Source organism: Mauremys reevesii, unplaced genomic scaffold (assembly GCF_016161935.1).
Source record: "Mauremys reevesii isolate NIE-2019 unplaced genomic scaffold, ASM1616193v1 Contig12, whole genome shotgun sequence".
In the NCBI taxonomy this organism is placed as follows: Eukaryota; Metazoa; Chordata; order Testudines; family Geoemydidae; genus Mauremys; species Mauremys reevesii.
The window spans coordinates 447725-464082 of record NW_024100738.1 but is presented as its reverse complement, the minus strand read 5'-3'; the positions used below and the strand labels follow the sequence as shown (position 1 = coordinate 464082).

The window sequence follows — 16358 nt, the reverse complement described above, 5'->3', positions numbered from 1 at the left end:
GCTCCTCCCTCTGTGGGGGTCTGGCATGTTTCTAATGATGAGTGCTGGTTTCCAATTGTCCCTGGGGGTGCTCAACCCCATGCCCCACCTCCACTCCAAACCTTTCCCCAATGCCACACCCCAGCCCAACTCTTCCCCCTCCCACTCAACCTCCACCCTGTCTCTTCCTCACCTCCTCTTGTGAGCTGCCATAAATATAAAGGAAAGAGTAACATAAAATACCTCCTTGCAGCTGTACTGAATCGCTTTACCTCTAAGGGGTTAAGAAGCTCAGATAACCTGGTTGGCTCCTGACCAGAAGGACCGATAAGGAAAGATGCTACTTTCAAATATGGTGGGTTGCAGGAGGTTTTGTTTGGGCTCTGTTTGTTTGTTCCCTTTCCTGATCGAGAGATAGACCAAGCAGGTACAACATCTCCTGAAAACCTACCTGAAATGATCCATCTAAGATTACAAAAATTCTAACTAAGGCAAGGAAATGCGTTAGGCTATTTTTTTGTTTTAGCTTGTGAATTTTCCCTATGCTAAGAGGTAGTTTTATTCCTGTTTTTGTAACTCTGAAGCTGAGTCCAGAGGGGAGTCCTCTGTGTTTTAAATCTTTTTATTAACCTGTAAAGTTACCTTCCATCCTGATTTTGCAGGTGTGATTCTTGTACTTTTTTCTTTATAATAAAGTTCTTCTTTAAAGAACCTGATTGATTTTAGTGTCCTAAAGATAAGGGTCTGGTCTGTACTTACATTAAAGGCAATTGGTTGGTATATTATTCTCAAGCCTCCCCAGGAAAGGGGGTGAAGGGGTTTTCGGGGATATTTTGGGGGAATAGGGATTCCAGGTGACCCATCTCTGAATTTTTGTTTAAATCACTTGGTGGTGGCAGCAAGGACAAGAAAAGGAATTTGTGCCTTGGGGAAGTTTTTAACCTAAGCTGATGGAATATAAGATTAGGGGGTCTTTCATGTGGGTCCCCACATCTGTCCCCCAGAGTTCAAAGTGGGGAGGGAATCCTAACATGAGCACACTCCCTCCCCGCTCCTCCCCCTCCCTCCCAGCATCTCCTGCACACAGTGGAACAGCTGATTGCAGCAGGCAGATGGTGCTGGAAGAAGAGGGAGGAGTTGATCGGCAGGGCTGACGGTGGGTAGCACTGAGGGGGAGAGCTGGCTGTCCTGGAGCACCCACCTGTAGGAATTCACTCGCTGGCTTCTGACACTTCCCCTCCACCTCACTGATCAGCTCACTGAGATGGGAAATCTGCTCGGAGAGTTTACTGACATTTTCATTCTGGATCCTCACAATCTCCTTGTCCAGCTTCTCCAGCTGGGCCAGCAGGAGTCGCTCTTGTTCCTCCAGGAACTGCTGCAGTTGCTGAAATTCAGACACAATCTTCTGCCTCTCGGTTTGTGTTTGTTTCTGTATGAAATAGGGCAAGGGCTGGTCAGGGACATGGATGGAGCCCAGGGTCCTTTCATGGAGAGCTGAGTGTGCAGGAGGGTGATTTTCTTTGAAAATCTTAAGATTTCTGACATTTGACTCTACCCTGTGGGTACTAGGCAGGGGATTCTCTCACACCTTCCCTTTTGGCCCCTGTATCCCTGTGAAAGGGGTGTTTCACTGTCAGTCATGGTCAGCATCTTCTGTTATTTATGGTCTGTGGAAATTCAGACCCAGAGCAGCAGGAGGCAGGACTCAGCACTGCACTAACAGAGACGTCAGGGGAGTTAAAAGAAACAGATGCTTTAAAAATGCACAAAATGTCTAGACAGAGTGGACAAGCACTTCATGGGGACATTTGTGTGAATTCAGGCAAGCCACAAGGAATACTCATCAATTGAAAGGGAAGCTTAGGGCTTGTCTACACATGATTCAAACCCAGCAATCCATGATCATGGAGAAACACACACAAGCCCATGTTCACGTAGACCACACAGGAGTCTGCCTCCAAACAGACCTCCCACTGCCAGTCCCTTCTGGTTCATAACAACAGGCACCTACCAGATATTCTCGGCAATTCCTCTCTCCAGTCGCTTTCAATCCCAGCAGCTTTTCTCTCTCTTCCGTCAGAGTTTTCAGATGGGCCTGGATTCTTTCCTGAAGAAACAGAAATGATTTGGGAGGTTTCATCTGGATAGTTGAGTGGTGCTTGGAAGTGGGTGTTTTTCCACCCGAAACCCAAGATGACTGTGGTTCTAATCGCTTTGTGACATCAGGACCACAAAGGAGATGAAACGTCATTAATGGAAACTAAGAGCGTGTCATATTCAGACTCGTTACCAATTCTGGTTCAGTGTTTTCAGCAATTAGCAAGAGATCTCAATTATACCCAAGCTTTACTGGTATTTGTGAATTGATTAATGGTACAGAGCATAACAGGGCACTGGAGTCACATGGGGGTGAATCAATAAACCTGTTTTTTGAAGGTTTAACAAACAAAGTGATACAAATCTCAGAAGCCACCAGGGTTTAAATATGTGCTGGGATTCCAGTCCTGAAGCCCTGGGGCTGCACTGGTTGGGCAGAGCTGGTCTAAGCACCAGGGCAAAACTCGTGAGATGTCGGGGGGCCATTCATCTGGTTTGAAGCTGCGCAGTCCCAGTTTTGTGGAGCACTGTCCCTGTCCAGCAGGGTCCCAGCACTGGATGTGGCTTTGTCTGGTGCAAAAGGGAGAGGAGGAGACTGAGGCTGCAGGAGGACACCCATGAGGGTGGGAGCAGGGCTGGGGTAGCACCTTCATGGAGAATAATGCAGGCAGGTGGCACGCTGGAAAAAACGGTGGTGGGGTCCACACAGGGTGACTGATACTGGTGAGGATGGGCCCATGCAGGCAGGTGTGAGGGTGTCCCGTGTTCTGGGGATGCCTCAGTGACCTCCCTAATTAGACATGATGCAGATTTGTATAAAGGACGGGTTGGGGTTTGACCCAGTGCTGTCCTAACCCCTCTCCGAGGCAATGTACTCTGGGCAGGTACCCCACAGTCCCATTCCCTGGTAAAGATCCCGGAAGCAGTGCATTCTGGGAGATTACAAAAGGCTGCCTGGTGGGACTAACAGAACAGCTCTGGCTGGTCCTTGCCCACGTACACAACAGAACAGGTCAGACTGGCACCGGTCAGCTCCAGCCTGGGGCTGGTTTTGCTACAATCCAGTGTAATCCCAGTGGTACTTGGCATGGACCTGAGCTGTCTGGAGCCCTTTTGTGTGCGGACTGAAGGAGCTCGGGGTCCCAGACAGCATTTAGCCCAGTGATCTCCTCTAGTGCAGGCTGGCAGCATCTGAGTTTAACCCCTCGTGGAGCAGCACAGGAGTTCAGAATCCCAGTGGGAAATGTCATTGCCCTGCAGGGTCTGGGACCTTTATCAAGGCGTCTTTTCCTCCTAATGGCCACACTTCATCACTGCTCAGTGCTGCGGGGGGTGGGCAGGGGGAGGCAGCGTAGCCTAGTGGATAGAACACTGCACTTGGCCTGGGAAAAGTGGGGGTTACACTCAGCTCTGCCACTGACCCACTAAGTGACTTTGGACAAGTCACTTCTCCTCACTGTGCCTGAGTTTCCCCTCCCACCCTTTGTCTGTCTTGTCCAGTTAGACTGTAAATGGCTCAGGGCAGGGATTGTCCCTCACTGGGTTTTGTGCAGGGCCCTCCACAATCGAGGTCAGATCTCATCTGGGGGCTGTAGGGGCTGCTGGGATGCAAATAACAATATTAAACACTGTGACACAGTCAGTAATAACAGACACAGCTTGTAATTCCCCCTCTGCGAGCTGAAAGCAGCACTCTCACACAGACTGGCCTGCAGCTCTTCTGAATCCAGCACCACCTAGAATCAAACCTCACTGATCATTTATCAGCATCTGGGGCTGTAGGAAGGTCCCATAGTTCACTGGTGGGAGCTGGGTTTGAAAAGGATTCAGCTGCTCAGAGAAAAAACTCCCCCCTCTCCCATCAGACAAATTTAAAATCTTCCTCTGTTGCTTTCCTTGCGAGGCTGGAGTATCGTTTATGTGTATATCCGCTTTCATGCAATGTAGGCTACACACAGCTGAACGATGCAGTTACACACCTGTGTCAGGCAAGGCCGTCAACAAGGGAGGCAAAAGGGGCTGCTGCCCTGGGGTTTGGTGATTTCAAAGGGCCCGGGGCTCCTGGCAGCCGCCGCTGCTCCTGCAAGAACAGTGGTGGCCAGAGCCCCAGGCCCTTTAAATCGCTGCTGGAGCCCCAGGTGATGTGGCCTGGGCAGCGCTGAAGGGCTGTCTGGGGTAGGCTAGCCCCAACCCTGCCCGTTCTCCCTGAGGCCCTGCCCCTTCTGGAGGCCTGGAGCTGCCCCTCCCTCCCCCAGTCTTGCCCAGAGGCCTGGCAAGTCTGTCAGCAGCCCTAGTGTCAGGCAACTTGTGATGCCATTAACCTGTAATTAAAATCCAAAGTTATTACCCATGAGAGTGAACAGCAACTCTGTATCTTGTGCTCCCGGACAGCTTGCTTGATGGGAACCACCGAGTGAGCTCTGTGAGCCCAGGACAGACGCGAAACCCGACAAATTGAACTTAGATCCTCTTCACACAGAGCAGTTTCAGAGCCTCTTCCTGATGTTCCCCACACACCCTCTTCCCTCCTGCCCTCTGTGCAGCCTCTAAACTCAGCTGTTTCTATGGGGGCAGGACCCCAGCCCCTGAGCACCCCCAATCTCCCACTCACCCGCTAAGTGGGCAGAATGTGGCCCCAGCCCCCCATGGCCCCGGAGCACAGGGATGGCGCCCGGCCCCAGCCTGCCCCAGCCTAAAGCCCAGGCAGCCCCAGGAGGTGGCAGAAGCAGGGGAGGTGCCTGGGGGCAGAGTGTGGGTTGGGCTACACCTGGCAGTTTGGGAAGGCATTGCCTTGCCCTGCCTCTGGTACCCACCGCCCATGCTGTCAGGGGTGTGGTGAGCGCAGCTCATGCCTTCCATGCCTGGCCTGGCAGCACCATGGACACATCTTGCTTCAGTCCTGTGTGTGAGGAAAGTGCCTCACATGGAGCTCTAGTGCCCATGTCTCCCTAATGACAGGCTGGGTGCCGGCTATCAGTGGCCAAGGCTCCCTGCACCTGCCCAGAGGAAGGAGCCTGCAGGGCAGAGATTTAGGAGGATCCAGAGATCAGGGAGAAAATCTGGGAAATTAGGAGATTCTGTGGCTCTGAGAGACTGAGTCTGAAAAGGAAAAAGCTGAATTAACCCGGATCCACAGTGTGTCCCACCTTGTATTTCTGGGCAGCATCATCCATGAGAAGTACCGTGTGAGATCTATGCTCCTGGGATCTCTCACAAACCACACACACGGCTTCCCCGTCCTCTTCACAGAACAGATCCAGGGCTTTGCCGTGTCTCTCACACAGATTCTCTTTTCCTCGTTTGAAATCCATTTGTTTGATTTTTTCCACTATATTTGCTAGCTGATAATTACTCTGGAAAGCCCCTTTCCGGATTCGGGCTCTGCAGCTGGGGCAGCACATGGGGTCAGAGTCCTGCTCTTCCCATGTCCCACAGAACTGAGTGATGCAGCCTTGGCAGAAGTTGTGCCCGCACTGTATGGTGACTGGGTCCGTCAGATATCCCAGGCAGATGGGACATTTGGTTTCCTCTTGGATTTCCCGTACAGGAGTCCCTGAGGCCATGGCTGCTGGGATCTCTGGGCTTCTGTTCTCTCTGCTTCTGCTCCAGATCATAAATTGTTATGTAGATAGTGGAAAAATACAAATAAATAAATAATTAAATGTTAGTTTTTATTCCATTCCATTTGTTTTATGAAAGACATTCTTTTCAGTTGATTTATTAAAAAACAAAATTGTAAAAAATGAAACAAAAATAATTTTTTTCAAAAGTAGTGACGAAAAATAATTTCCATGGGTTAACCATGCCTGCAGATTTGCTCATGAAAATGAAGCTTTTCACACGGCAGAGAACAATCTGTCTCACAATATGTTACACTGCCTCTTTCACAGGCAAATCATCAGACCTTCCCCAAACACAGAACCATAAATCACCCCTGCTATCCTCTATTCCAGGGGTCAGCAACCTTTCAGAAGTAGTGTGCCGAGTCTTCATTTATTCACGCTAATTTAAGGTTTCACATGCCAGTCATACTTTTTACCATTTTTAGGTTTCTTTCTATAAATCTATAATATATAACTAAACTATTGTTATATGTAAAGTAAACATTTTTTAAATGTTTAAGAAGCTTCATTTAAAATTAAATTAAAATGCAGACGCCCCGGACTGGTGGCCAGGACTCTGGCACTGTGATTGCCACTGAAAATCAGCTTGCGTGCCGCCTTTGGCGCACGTGCCACATGCTACCTACCTCTGTTCTATTCCATAGCTCTTCAGCCACAAAAAATACAAGGCAACGTGAACTTGCCCATGGGATAACAATGTTACCCTGGATACACACAATCAGTTAGGTACCAAAGTCCCTGTTTAAGATGCTTAAGTCTCAGTTTCAAAAACACTTCAATGCCAAATATTCCCAATGAATCCTATAGGTGCCTAAACTCACTCGTGCAGTGGTGCCATGTTGCAATAAATAAAGCCAAGTCCGTCAGTCTGTTCCAGTGGAGCGCCCCAAGCGGGGGTTTTCCACGTCCTTTTATTATAATGGTTACATACATTATTTTATTATGCGCATGTGCAACCCCAATTTAACTCCTCACCCTTTTCCCTGATTGGTGCTCTATGCATTGCGTGTTCCAGTGGTACACACCCGGTCGGCGCTTAATCTGTGTGTCTCCTGATCGAGTGTGGGGGGGTGGGAACCACTTCAGCCACTCTAAATTTGGGGGCGGTTTTCTAACCCCCTTAGTGCTTGAGAAGTGTAAAGTTCCTACAGTGCCAGATGCAGGAGGGTCCAGGGAGGCCATGGTCTCTGCACTTTTTAATATGGGCCTAGTAGCCTTGGGAAGGCACGAAGCAGCAGAGGCAGGGGCTGTGATTCTCAGTGGAGTAGCTGATCACGCCCTCTTCCCCCAAGGTCCTGTCCCCTGGCCAGGCTGGAAGCCAGAGCCGGGCTGTGGTGAGAGCTGCCCAGGGAGCCTGGGCTGCTGTGGGGAGCCCCATATCCTCCACCTGCCCCGAGGTGCAGGGACAAAGGTCAAGGGCTGCTCTTGGGCATCTTGGAGGCCTGCCCAGGACAATGCAGTTGTAAGGATCAGGCCTTTTTCTGTAGCCTTATTCTAAGGCCTAAAGCCTAAAGTCTTCGTCTGCCGCCAGATTAGAAGAGCAGCAGCCATTAGCTGAGAAGCAGGAAGTCACATCCTCACATTCCATCTAAATGACATTCAAACAATATAATATCGGGCTGTTAAGAAGGAGGCCCTGTCCTAATGGCCCCCACTGTCACCAGATAAGGAAACAGACCTTAAGATGGTTAAAGACAACTTAGTTCGATAAGTAATTTCTTGTCAGACAGAACGCTATCAACAGCTGTAGTTGTGAAATCCTCATTTCTTTATTGTTTTCTCTTTATGGTCCCCACTTCCCTATTGTTTGTCTGGAGGGTCTTTGTCTGATTCTTTGATAGTTTCTGTCTGTTATATAATTAATTTTTCTAGGTGTAAATCACTTAAGGGGTTGGGATATAATTGGTTAGAGAATTACTTTACAATATGTTAGAATTGGTTAGTAACAGTTTAATATAATGATTGGTTAAGGTAGAGCTAAGCAGGACTCAGGTTTCACTATATAAACTGGGGTCCAAAAGGAAGTTCTTTGGGGAGCCAACTCCAGGACACGGCCCCAAAGATCAGAACTGCCAGACATCAACACCCTGCCAATGACACTGTGCAGAAACTGGAGTCCCCTAGATGGACCTGATCCTGACTGGCCATCAAGGAAAGTTCATCTGTCTTAGTGGGAGTGGGGAGCATTGTATGCTTAGCGTGTGTATTCTGTTCTGGTGATTGTTAATAAATAGAGGTTATGTAGGATATTACTCTGTAAGGCTCTTTCACTGGTAAAAGACCCCCCACACCTGCAGAGTGTAAGGTTACACCTGAGCCCTAGGAACAAGTGGGTGCCCCTAGAATGTGAGTAACAGAGAATTTTGTGAGGGTAACAGAGTGTCTGGGGCTCCCCACAGAAGCCCAGACTCCCGAGGTGGCTCTTACCACTGCTGAGCTCTGGTTTCCGGCCTGGGCAGCACCTCGGTGGCGGGAGGAGGAGCAGGGGATGGAACCAGGGTTCTGGTGCCAGTGACGCCCCCACTTCTGTACAGACTCCAGCACTCCTGACTGAGTGCCTCTGTTGTTGTAAAAAAAGTTCCCTCAGCAGCTATGGTTTCAGCTCTGGGCACCTGCTCTGCTGTCTCCCTCCTGGCATCCAGGCTAAGCCCCAGAGTGATTCATAAACTCCGGAAAGACGGGCATTCGGCTGCCTAAGTCATGAGTGGGGTCATGGGCAGCTCATGACCCTGTGGCTGGGAGAGGCTAGACCCCAGCCCCACCCCTTCTGGCCAAAGTGCCACCACTTCCAGGAGCCTGGAGCGTCCCCCCACCCCGGTTGCCAACACCCATCCCAGGCTGGCTAGTGCCCGCAGGAGCTGGCCCCCCCCCCCACCATATGCTGGGGCAGGTGGCAGTGCTGCAGCCCCCACCCTGAGGCCCTGGAGCCCAGTAGCTCTGCCAAAGCGGGGCCCTGGGAGGTGGAGTGTGGGTGGGGCCATGCCTGGCCATTTGGGGAAACTCAGCCTCCCCCAGCCTCCCCTACCCACTGCCAATGGGTGGGGCCCAGTCTGGTAGCATCTTCTGAGTATGCCTAAAGGATCAGGCCTTGCAGGCAAGTTCACACAAAACACCTGGGGGCAGGAGGAAGATAAGAGAGGGAGAGAGGAGGAGCCTCCCTCATAACTTTTATCCCAGTACTTAGGGCACTCCCCTGAGATGTGGGACCCCTCTGCTTCACGTCCCCCCAACTTCAACATGCTGCCTACACAGCTGTTTTAGAGCACTAATGCAAGCGCCAGTTTGTCGACCCAGGCGGGAGGCTCAGAGCCATGGACTGTGTAGACGTAACCCAGGGGCTTCTCTCGCCTCATTCTTTTCTTTTTTTTTTTTAAATAGGAGTTTAGGCACCTAATTTGGGCTTTGAAGTGCATAGTGATTTTCTCAGTGCCTAACACTTATACATGGTGCCCCAGACCAGAGCCCCCTGCTGCCTCCCAAACCCCTCATAGAATCGTAGGACTGGAAGGGACCTCGCGAGGTCATCAAGGCCAGTCCCCTGCACTCATGGCAGGACTAGGTATTATCTAGACCACTGGTTCCCTACCAGGGGTCTGGGGCCCCCTGGGGGCCTCAAGCAGGTTTCGGGGGGGCCTCCAAGCAGGGCCAGCATTAGACTCTCTGGGGTCCAGGGCAGAAAGCTGAAGCCCCACTGCATGGGGCAATGCGGCTTCATGAGGGTCCCTGTGGCATGGGGCCCCAGGCAACTGCCCTACTTGCTACCCGCTAACACCGACTCCAGCTTTTATATGCAGAAAACCAGTTATTGTGGCACAAGTGAGCCACGGAGATTTTATAGCATGTCGGGGGAGCCTCAGAAAGAAAAAGGTTGAGAACCTCTGACCTAGACCATCCCTGACAGGTATTTGTCTAACCTGCTCTTAAAAATCTCCAATGAAGGAGATTAGACAACCTTCCTAGGCAATATATTCCAGTGCTTAACCACCCTGACAGTTAGGAAGTTTTTCCTAATGTTCAACCTAAACCTCCCTTGCTGCAATTTAAGCCCATTGCTTTTTGTCCTATCCTCAGAGGTTAATGAGAACAATTTACCTCCCTCCTCCTTGTAACAACCTTTTAGGGACTTGAAAACTGTGATCACGTCCCCACTCGGTCTTCTCTTTTCCAGACTAAACAATCTTCCCTCATTGGCCATGTTTTCTAGACCTTTAATCATTTTTGTTGCTCTTCTCTGGACTTTTTCCAATTTGTTCTCATCTTTCCTGAAATGTGGCACCCAGAACTGGACACAATACTCCAGCTGAGGCCTAATCAGTGTGGAGTAGAGCGGAAGAATTACTTCTCATGATGTTTGCTTTTTTTGCAACAGTGTTACACTGTTGACTCATATTTAGCTTGTGGTCCACTATGACCCCCAGATCCCTTTCCACAGTGCTCCTTCCTAAGCCGTTATTTCCAGCCCCAGAGCCTGCAACTCCTCCCACCCTGCTCTCCAAACCCCTCGGCCATAGCCCGGAGGCACCTCCTACATCCCAAACCTCTCACCTCCGGCCCCACCCCAGAGTCCTCCTGCCCCTGAATCCCTTGTTTCTGGCTCCCCCTGGAGCCTGCACCCCCAGCCAGAGGGCTTACCCCCTCCTGAGCACTGTGAGAGGGGCAGGGCCGGTGCAAGGATGTTTCGCGCCCTAAGCAAAACTTCCACCTTGCGCCCTTCCCCATCCCCGAGCCCCCGCCCTGAGGCGCCCCCCCACGGCAGCTCCCCTCCACCCTGAGGTCCCCCGGCAGCTGACCTAACACACACAGAGCTGAGCTTTTAATAAAATAATAATAATAAAAAGAAGAAAGCAGCACTGGGCCGACCCTAGGTACAGCCACTACACACCTGGAGCAGACCCCCAGTAGACCCCACCCCTGGCTGGTGCACCCCAGATGCCCGGAGATTGACCAATAATTAGCACAGGACAGTGGGTGCCATTCCCCTCCCTCCACCAGTCAGATGGAGACACCCCCTGTCCCCAACCCAGCAGGGCCAATCCACTCAACTCCCCGCAACCCTGCTGCAGCCTCCGCCTGCCCCTCCCCCCCACAGCCTGTGTGTTCCCCCCCCACACACACACCTGCAGCTGCCTCCCACCCCCGACTGGTGCACTGCAACTGCCAGGCAAGCAGGGCAAGGGGAGGTAAATCGATGATGCCCTGCTGCAGTTACAGCTATTCTGCCCCCACCACCACCAAACCCCCCACAGTGAGCCAGGCACAGCCACAGTGTAGGAATAGGGGAGCCGGGCGTGTGAGCGGCCAAGGTGCGGGGCCCTGAGCCTGCTCTGGGAGGGGCAGCGGCAGCTCACAGTCCTGGGAGCCACAGAGTCAGAGCACGGCGAGGGGGGAGCCGGGGGGTGCACGGGAGCCATCGCCTGCATGCATCCACTGCAGAGAACAGACCCAGCCCAGCCAGGACTCTGGCACCAGCCCGGCTGGGGGCATTTCCAGCCTCATCCCACATCACTGTCCTGTGCTTCTGACTCGCCCCCCCCCCCCGCAGCATTGCCCTCCAGCCTGCGCCTGGGATGCAACTTGGGCACCCAGCTGGATGCCAGGGGGTGGGTGAAAAACATCACTGGATTCAGGGTAACCATAAGTAGGTTTTTTTTAATAACTTCAGCAAAAATGATTTGGGGGAAGTTTGTTTCTGTGCAAACTTCCTGCCTTTCACCATCAACCCCTCCCCCATCTCCTTCCCCTCCCCCTCCCATGTCATTGAAGGAGAGTTGAGACTTCCTCTGCAGGAACTGAAGGAAGCCAACTAAGCAGGGATGGTGTGTTCAGTTGTTTCTAAGATTTTTCCACTTGATATTTTTAACCCTTCTGCCAGGTGGAGTCGGCAGCAAGAAGGGCCGGGTTCAATATCCAGGGGTGCCTCTTAACAATACAGCACAGAACCAGCCCAAGTTCCCACCCAGTAAGCTGGGACAATTACACTCTAGAGGCAAAACTTCCTCTTCTCACAAGCACAGAGTGGGGGGGGGGGGTAGAAAAGAAACATCTAACAAAATGGAGGAAAGTAACCTGGCACTGACTCGGGAAAATGCCACAGGCAGGATTCGTAAGCATAGTACCACAATCAAAACACCCACCCCTGAGTATGTTGGCCAGTGTCCTTTTGCCTCAGGAGCTTAAGTCCAACAACCAAAAGTTCCTTTAAAGTGCCCCTCTCTTCTCTCTCCAGTGCACCCCACTCACACTTGATTTCCTTGGTCAGGGAAGACCCAAAATTCATAGATGCATTCATGTGAGTTCACCTCCCACCCAGGAAAGGGAGGAAAGAGAAAATATTTCACTTATTCCTCCAGCCACTCCATAGCACCCACTGGGATGTCCTATGGTTCCAGGACTTAGCAGAGCTCTCAGTGATTTCAGCTGTTAGCAGGGGAGCCTTACTGCTTGTGCAGGCTGCACAGTATCTTTCACCAGAGACATTGTCCTATAGACCTGGTTATCAGTGATTCCAGCTCTAGTGGTCACTTAACAAAACTCTCCCTAGAGCCTAAGGAGCTTTATCTCTAAGCAGGAACAAGGAGCCACCTACAATTCTTACACAGAGCCCACACTACCAGACAGACACCAACACCCACCTCCACATAGATTTGGCACCTGAGCCCCTTGCTTAGTGGGTTCAGTTGAGTTAAGGGTGACCCTCCCTCAGTCAGGACCAGCTCAGCACAGTTCTGCTGCCCTTTACTCACACAATCAGGATAACAACATCCCATGACCCCTGCATTCAATACTCAAGTGATCTGTAACCCAACACCAGCCAAAATTGATCACTTGGGCAACATTACACAGCTCTGTGTGCTGGGTACCTAGGCAGAGTGGGTGTGTTCATGTAAATACAGCCCGGTCCTGAAGATTCACTCACACACACACCCCGACCTAGCTCATCACTAGCTGTCAAGGTACAGTTCATTCACACTTTGCATACACCCAGGTCAAAGGATAAAACAAAAATCATTCCCCTACCTTGTGTCTATGTAACAAATATCACTGCAGAGCCAGGGTCTCTGGGGAGCTCCTGGCTACCCCTTTCCTTTGAGTTGCATTGAATCCAGCAGAAGCCTTCTTAATAAAGTAGCTTATTCTTCTTTCATCTTGTTTCAGACTGTTTCATTTGAGCATCCGGGGGTAATTCTAGTGGCTTCTAATGAATGTTTGAATCCTTCCCCCTCTCTGTGCACTGACTGAGGCTCAATGCTAGAGGAAAAGGAGGGGCATAGCAAGAAATCACATGATGTTATTAGACAAATTAGAGGATTGGGCCAAAAGAAATATGATGAGGTTCAACAAGGACAAGTGCAGAGTCCTGCACTTAGGACGGCAGAATCCCATGCATTGCTACAGACTAGGGACCGAATGGCTGGGCAGCAGTTCTGCAGAAAAGGACCTAGGGGTTACGGTGGACGAAAAGCTGAATATGAGTCAACAGTGTGCCCTTGTTGCCAAGAAGGCTAATGGCATTTTGGGTTGTATAAGTAGGGGCATTTCCAGCAGATCAAGGGATGTGATTGTTCCCCTCTATTCAGCACTGGTGAGGCCTCATTTGGAGTACTGTGTCCAGTTTTGGGCCCCACACTACAAGAAGGATATGGATATATTGGAGAGGGTCCAGCGGAGGGCAACAAAAATGATTAGGGGGCTGTGTGACGGGGCAGGACAGCCCCGCACTGGTACCGCAGGGGTTAACCCTTCTTTGATAGCAGAGGAAGCCACGCCCAGGAAGCTCTGCTGGGCGTGCTCCAACTGGCAGACCAGTATAAAAGCCTGCAGGCCTGCTCAGTTGGGGCTGACCACCGGGGGAGAAGGACGCAGACTGTCAGCTCCTGCAGAAGGAGAGCCAGGGTGCCTGGACCGGGGCGTCAGCCAAGCAGAGGCTGTACCGGAGACCCCAAGGGGGGAGGACGCTGGCCGGGAGGGACCTACAGGGGAACCGCTCCCGCAATGCTGATGTCCGGCTAGACAGGGTAGGAAGGGACCCAGGGGATTGTCGAGACCGACAGCCTTAAAGCTGCAGTACCGCTCGGCGTGTTGCGGGCGGATCCCCGCCGAGCGGGGGGGGAGGGGTTGTTGGACTCTGGCCGCTAGGCCGTGCTACCCTGCTCCGAAGAGAGGGGTTGTTGGACTCTGGCCGCTAGGCCGCGCTACCCTGCTCTGAGGGGGTGTCTATGGACTCCGACCGCTAGGCTGTGCTACCCCGCTCCAAAGGGAGGGGTTGTTGGACTCCGGCCGCTAGGCTGCGCTACCCCGCTCCGAAGGGAGGGGTTGTTGGACTCTGGCCGCTAGGCCGCGCTACCCTGCTCCGAAGGGAGGGGTTGTTGGACTCTGGCCGCTAGGCCGCGCTACCCCGCTCCGAAGGGAGGGGTTGTTGGACTCTGGCCGCTAGGCCGCGCTACCCCGCTCCGAAGGGCGGGGGTGTTGGACGCTGGCCGCTAGGCCGCGCTACCCGCTCCGAAGGGAGGTTGTTGAACTCTGGCCGCTAGGCCGCGCTACCCCGCTCCGAAGGGAGGGGTTGTTGGACTCTGGCCGCTAGGCCGCGCTACCCCGCTCCGAAGGGAGGGGTTGTTGGACTCTGGCCGCTAGGCCACGCTACCCCGCTCCGAGGGGGTGTCTATGGACTCCGGCCGCTAGGCTGTGCTACCCCGCTCCGAAGGGAGGGGTGTTTACGTGAACTCTGGCTAGTAGGCCCCAGCTCGCCCCTGCCACCAGGGGGTGCTGGGGTACCAGACCCGTCACAGGCTGGAGCACATGACTTATGAGGAGAGGCTGAGGGAACTGGGATTGTTTAGTCTGCAGAAGAGAAGAAAGCAGCTATCAAATCCCCCCTCATTCAACTACCTGAAAGGGGGTTCCAAAGAGGATGGATCTAGACTCTTCTCAGTGGTAGAAGATGACAGAACAAGGAGTAATGGTCTCAAGTTGCAGAGGGGGAGGTTTAGGTTGGACATTAGGACAAACTTTTTTACTAGTAGGGTGGTGAAGAACTGGAATGGGTTACCTAGGGAGGTGGTGGAATCTCCTTCCTTGGAGGTTTTTAAGGTCAGGCTTGACAAAGCCCTGGCTGGGATGATTTAGTTGGGTTTGGTCCTGCTTTGAGCAGGTGGTTGGACTAGATGACCTCCTGAGATCCCTTCCAGCCCTGAGATTCTATGATTCTATAATTAGCATGAAGAGACAAAAACAACAACTCAACATTCCTTTTATGGACCACAACTGTGATTTCTGCCAAGTCATCAGCTTCTCACACAGCTGGTTGGAGCACCCGCAAGAGTTTTGTGGGGTAGGGTTGTGGTGTGTTTTTTGGTTTTTTTGTTTCTTTGTTTTGTTTTTTGGAACCTGTCCCAGCAACCAAAAGCTTGGTCCAAGCAACAGGAAAGCTTGGGTGGAGCAACAGGGAGAGAGCTCATTGTTTGGGATCATTTAATGGTGCATTTCTTTGCATTCAAATGTGTCTTGGTGTTGCAAGTCGAACCCTGGCTTATAATAACCCTCTGAATTTAGTGTAAATTTGTGATGTTATGAGTGTAATATAATATCTCATTGAAAGGTGACACAGGGCCAGAAAGAGTTAATTAACTCACAGACTGACCTGACCCATGGCAGAACTTTAAAGACTGGTTAGGAAGCTATGTAAATGAATAGAGCTTTGCAATGCAAGCCTGCATTGTTAGAGATAGAAGAGTAGATGTTTGCTTACGCCACAAGACCTGAACAAACATGTCTATAGCTATAGCTTTGATTCAAAGATCAAAAAGGGAGTATTTAGGAGAAGGAAAGTTAAGCCTATTGTTTTCTCAGGCCAAAAGGCTGCTGGAAATGTATTAAAAACCCTGGGACATGATCCTTCTTCTTTTCAGATCTGCTTTGGGTTTCGAGTGGGGGAAACCTTAAGCTACAAGGATTGAGATCCCCAGTCATTGACTGGAGCCACCCTGAACATGGACATTGGACTATAACCTAAGGACTATTTCTAAAAAGACTTTTAGCAACTACAAACTCATCTCTGCCACAGGTGCCGACTCCATGGGTGCTCTGGGGATGGAGCACCCACAGGGAAAAATTGATGGGTGCCGAGGCGGGGATTTGGGGTGGGGTCCAATTGGGACAGGGAGGCAGCTGGACTCAGGGTGGGACCGGGGGCAGGGATCGGAATGGCGGGGGCGCGAGCACCCACTGGTGCCAAGGAAAGTTGGTGCCTGTGATCTCTGCTATGTATTTGAACCTCATGAATTGAATTCAAGTCTGTATGTATATTGATCTTTTAACCAACACTTTCTCTTTTTTAATAAAATTTAGTTTAGTTAACAAGAATTGACTATAATCGTTTATTTTGGGTAAAATCCAAGTTATAATTGGACCTCTGTGTGTGGCTGGTCCTTTGGGATCAGAAGAACTTTTCCTTTTATATGATGAGATAAGATTTTCAGTAATCATCATCATATCTGACATATGTGTCTGGATGGAGGCCTTAGGCTGGGCACTTTAAGGGAACTGCATTGTTTGGACTTCTGGGTAAGCAGTGAGGTAATACAGAAGCTGTTTTGTGCTGGCTTGGTAAATCTAAGTATTGGAATATCCACCAGCTTTGTTTGCAGTTCACCCTAATAG

The 16358-nt window shown here is 51.2% G+C and overlaps 1 protein-coding gene across 2 annotated transcripts in view; it reads right to left on the bottom strand.

Annotated features, from left to right (window-relative positions):
- The window catches only part of LOC120392840 (zinc finger protein RFP-like), a 44526-nt gene extending 31589 nt beyond the window's left edge, over positions 1-12937 (bottom strand). The window contains exons 1-4 of one of the 2 annotated variants that reach the window (XM_039517521.1): positions 12720-12937; positions 5226-5679; positions 1994-2089; positions 1181-1411 (exon numbers count right to left, since the gene is read on the bottom strand). In XM_039517521.1, the coding sequence (XP_039373455.1) occupies positions 1181-1411; positions 1994-2089; positions 5226-5642 (744 nt within the window). In that variant the 5' untranslated portion in view covers positions 5643-5679; positions 12720-12937. The remainder of the gene's footprint in view (positions 1-1180; positions 1412-1993; positions 2090-5225; positions 5680-12719) is intronic. The other variant, XM_039517522.1, reaches the window with a different exon arrangement.
- Positions 12938-16358: the final 3421 nt, after the last annotated feature.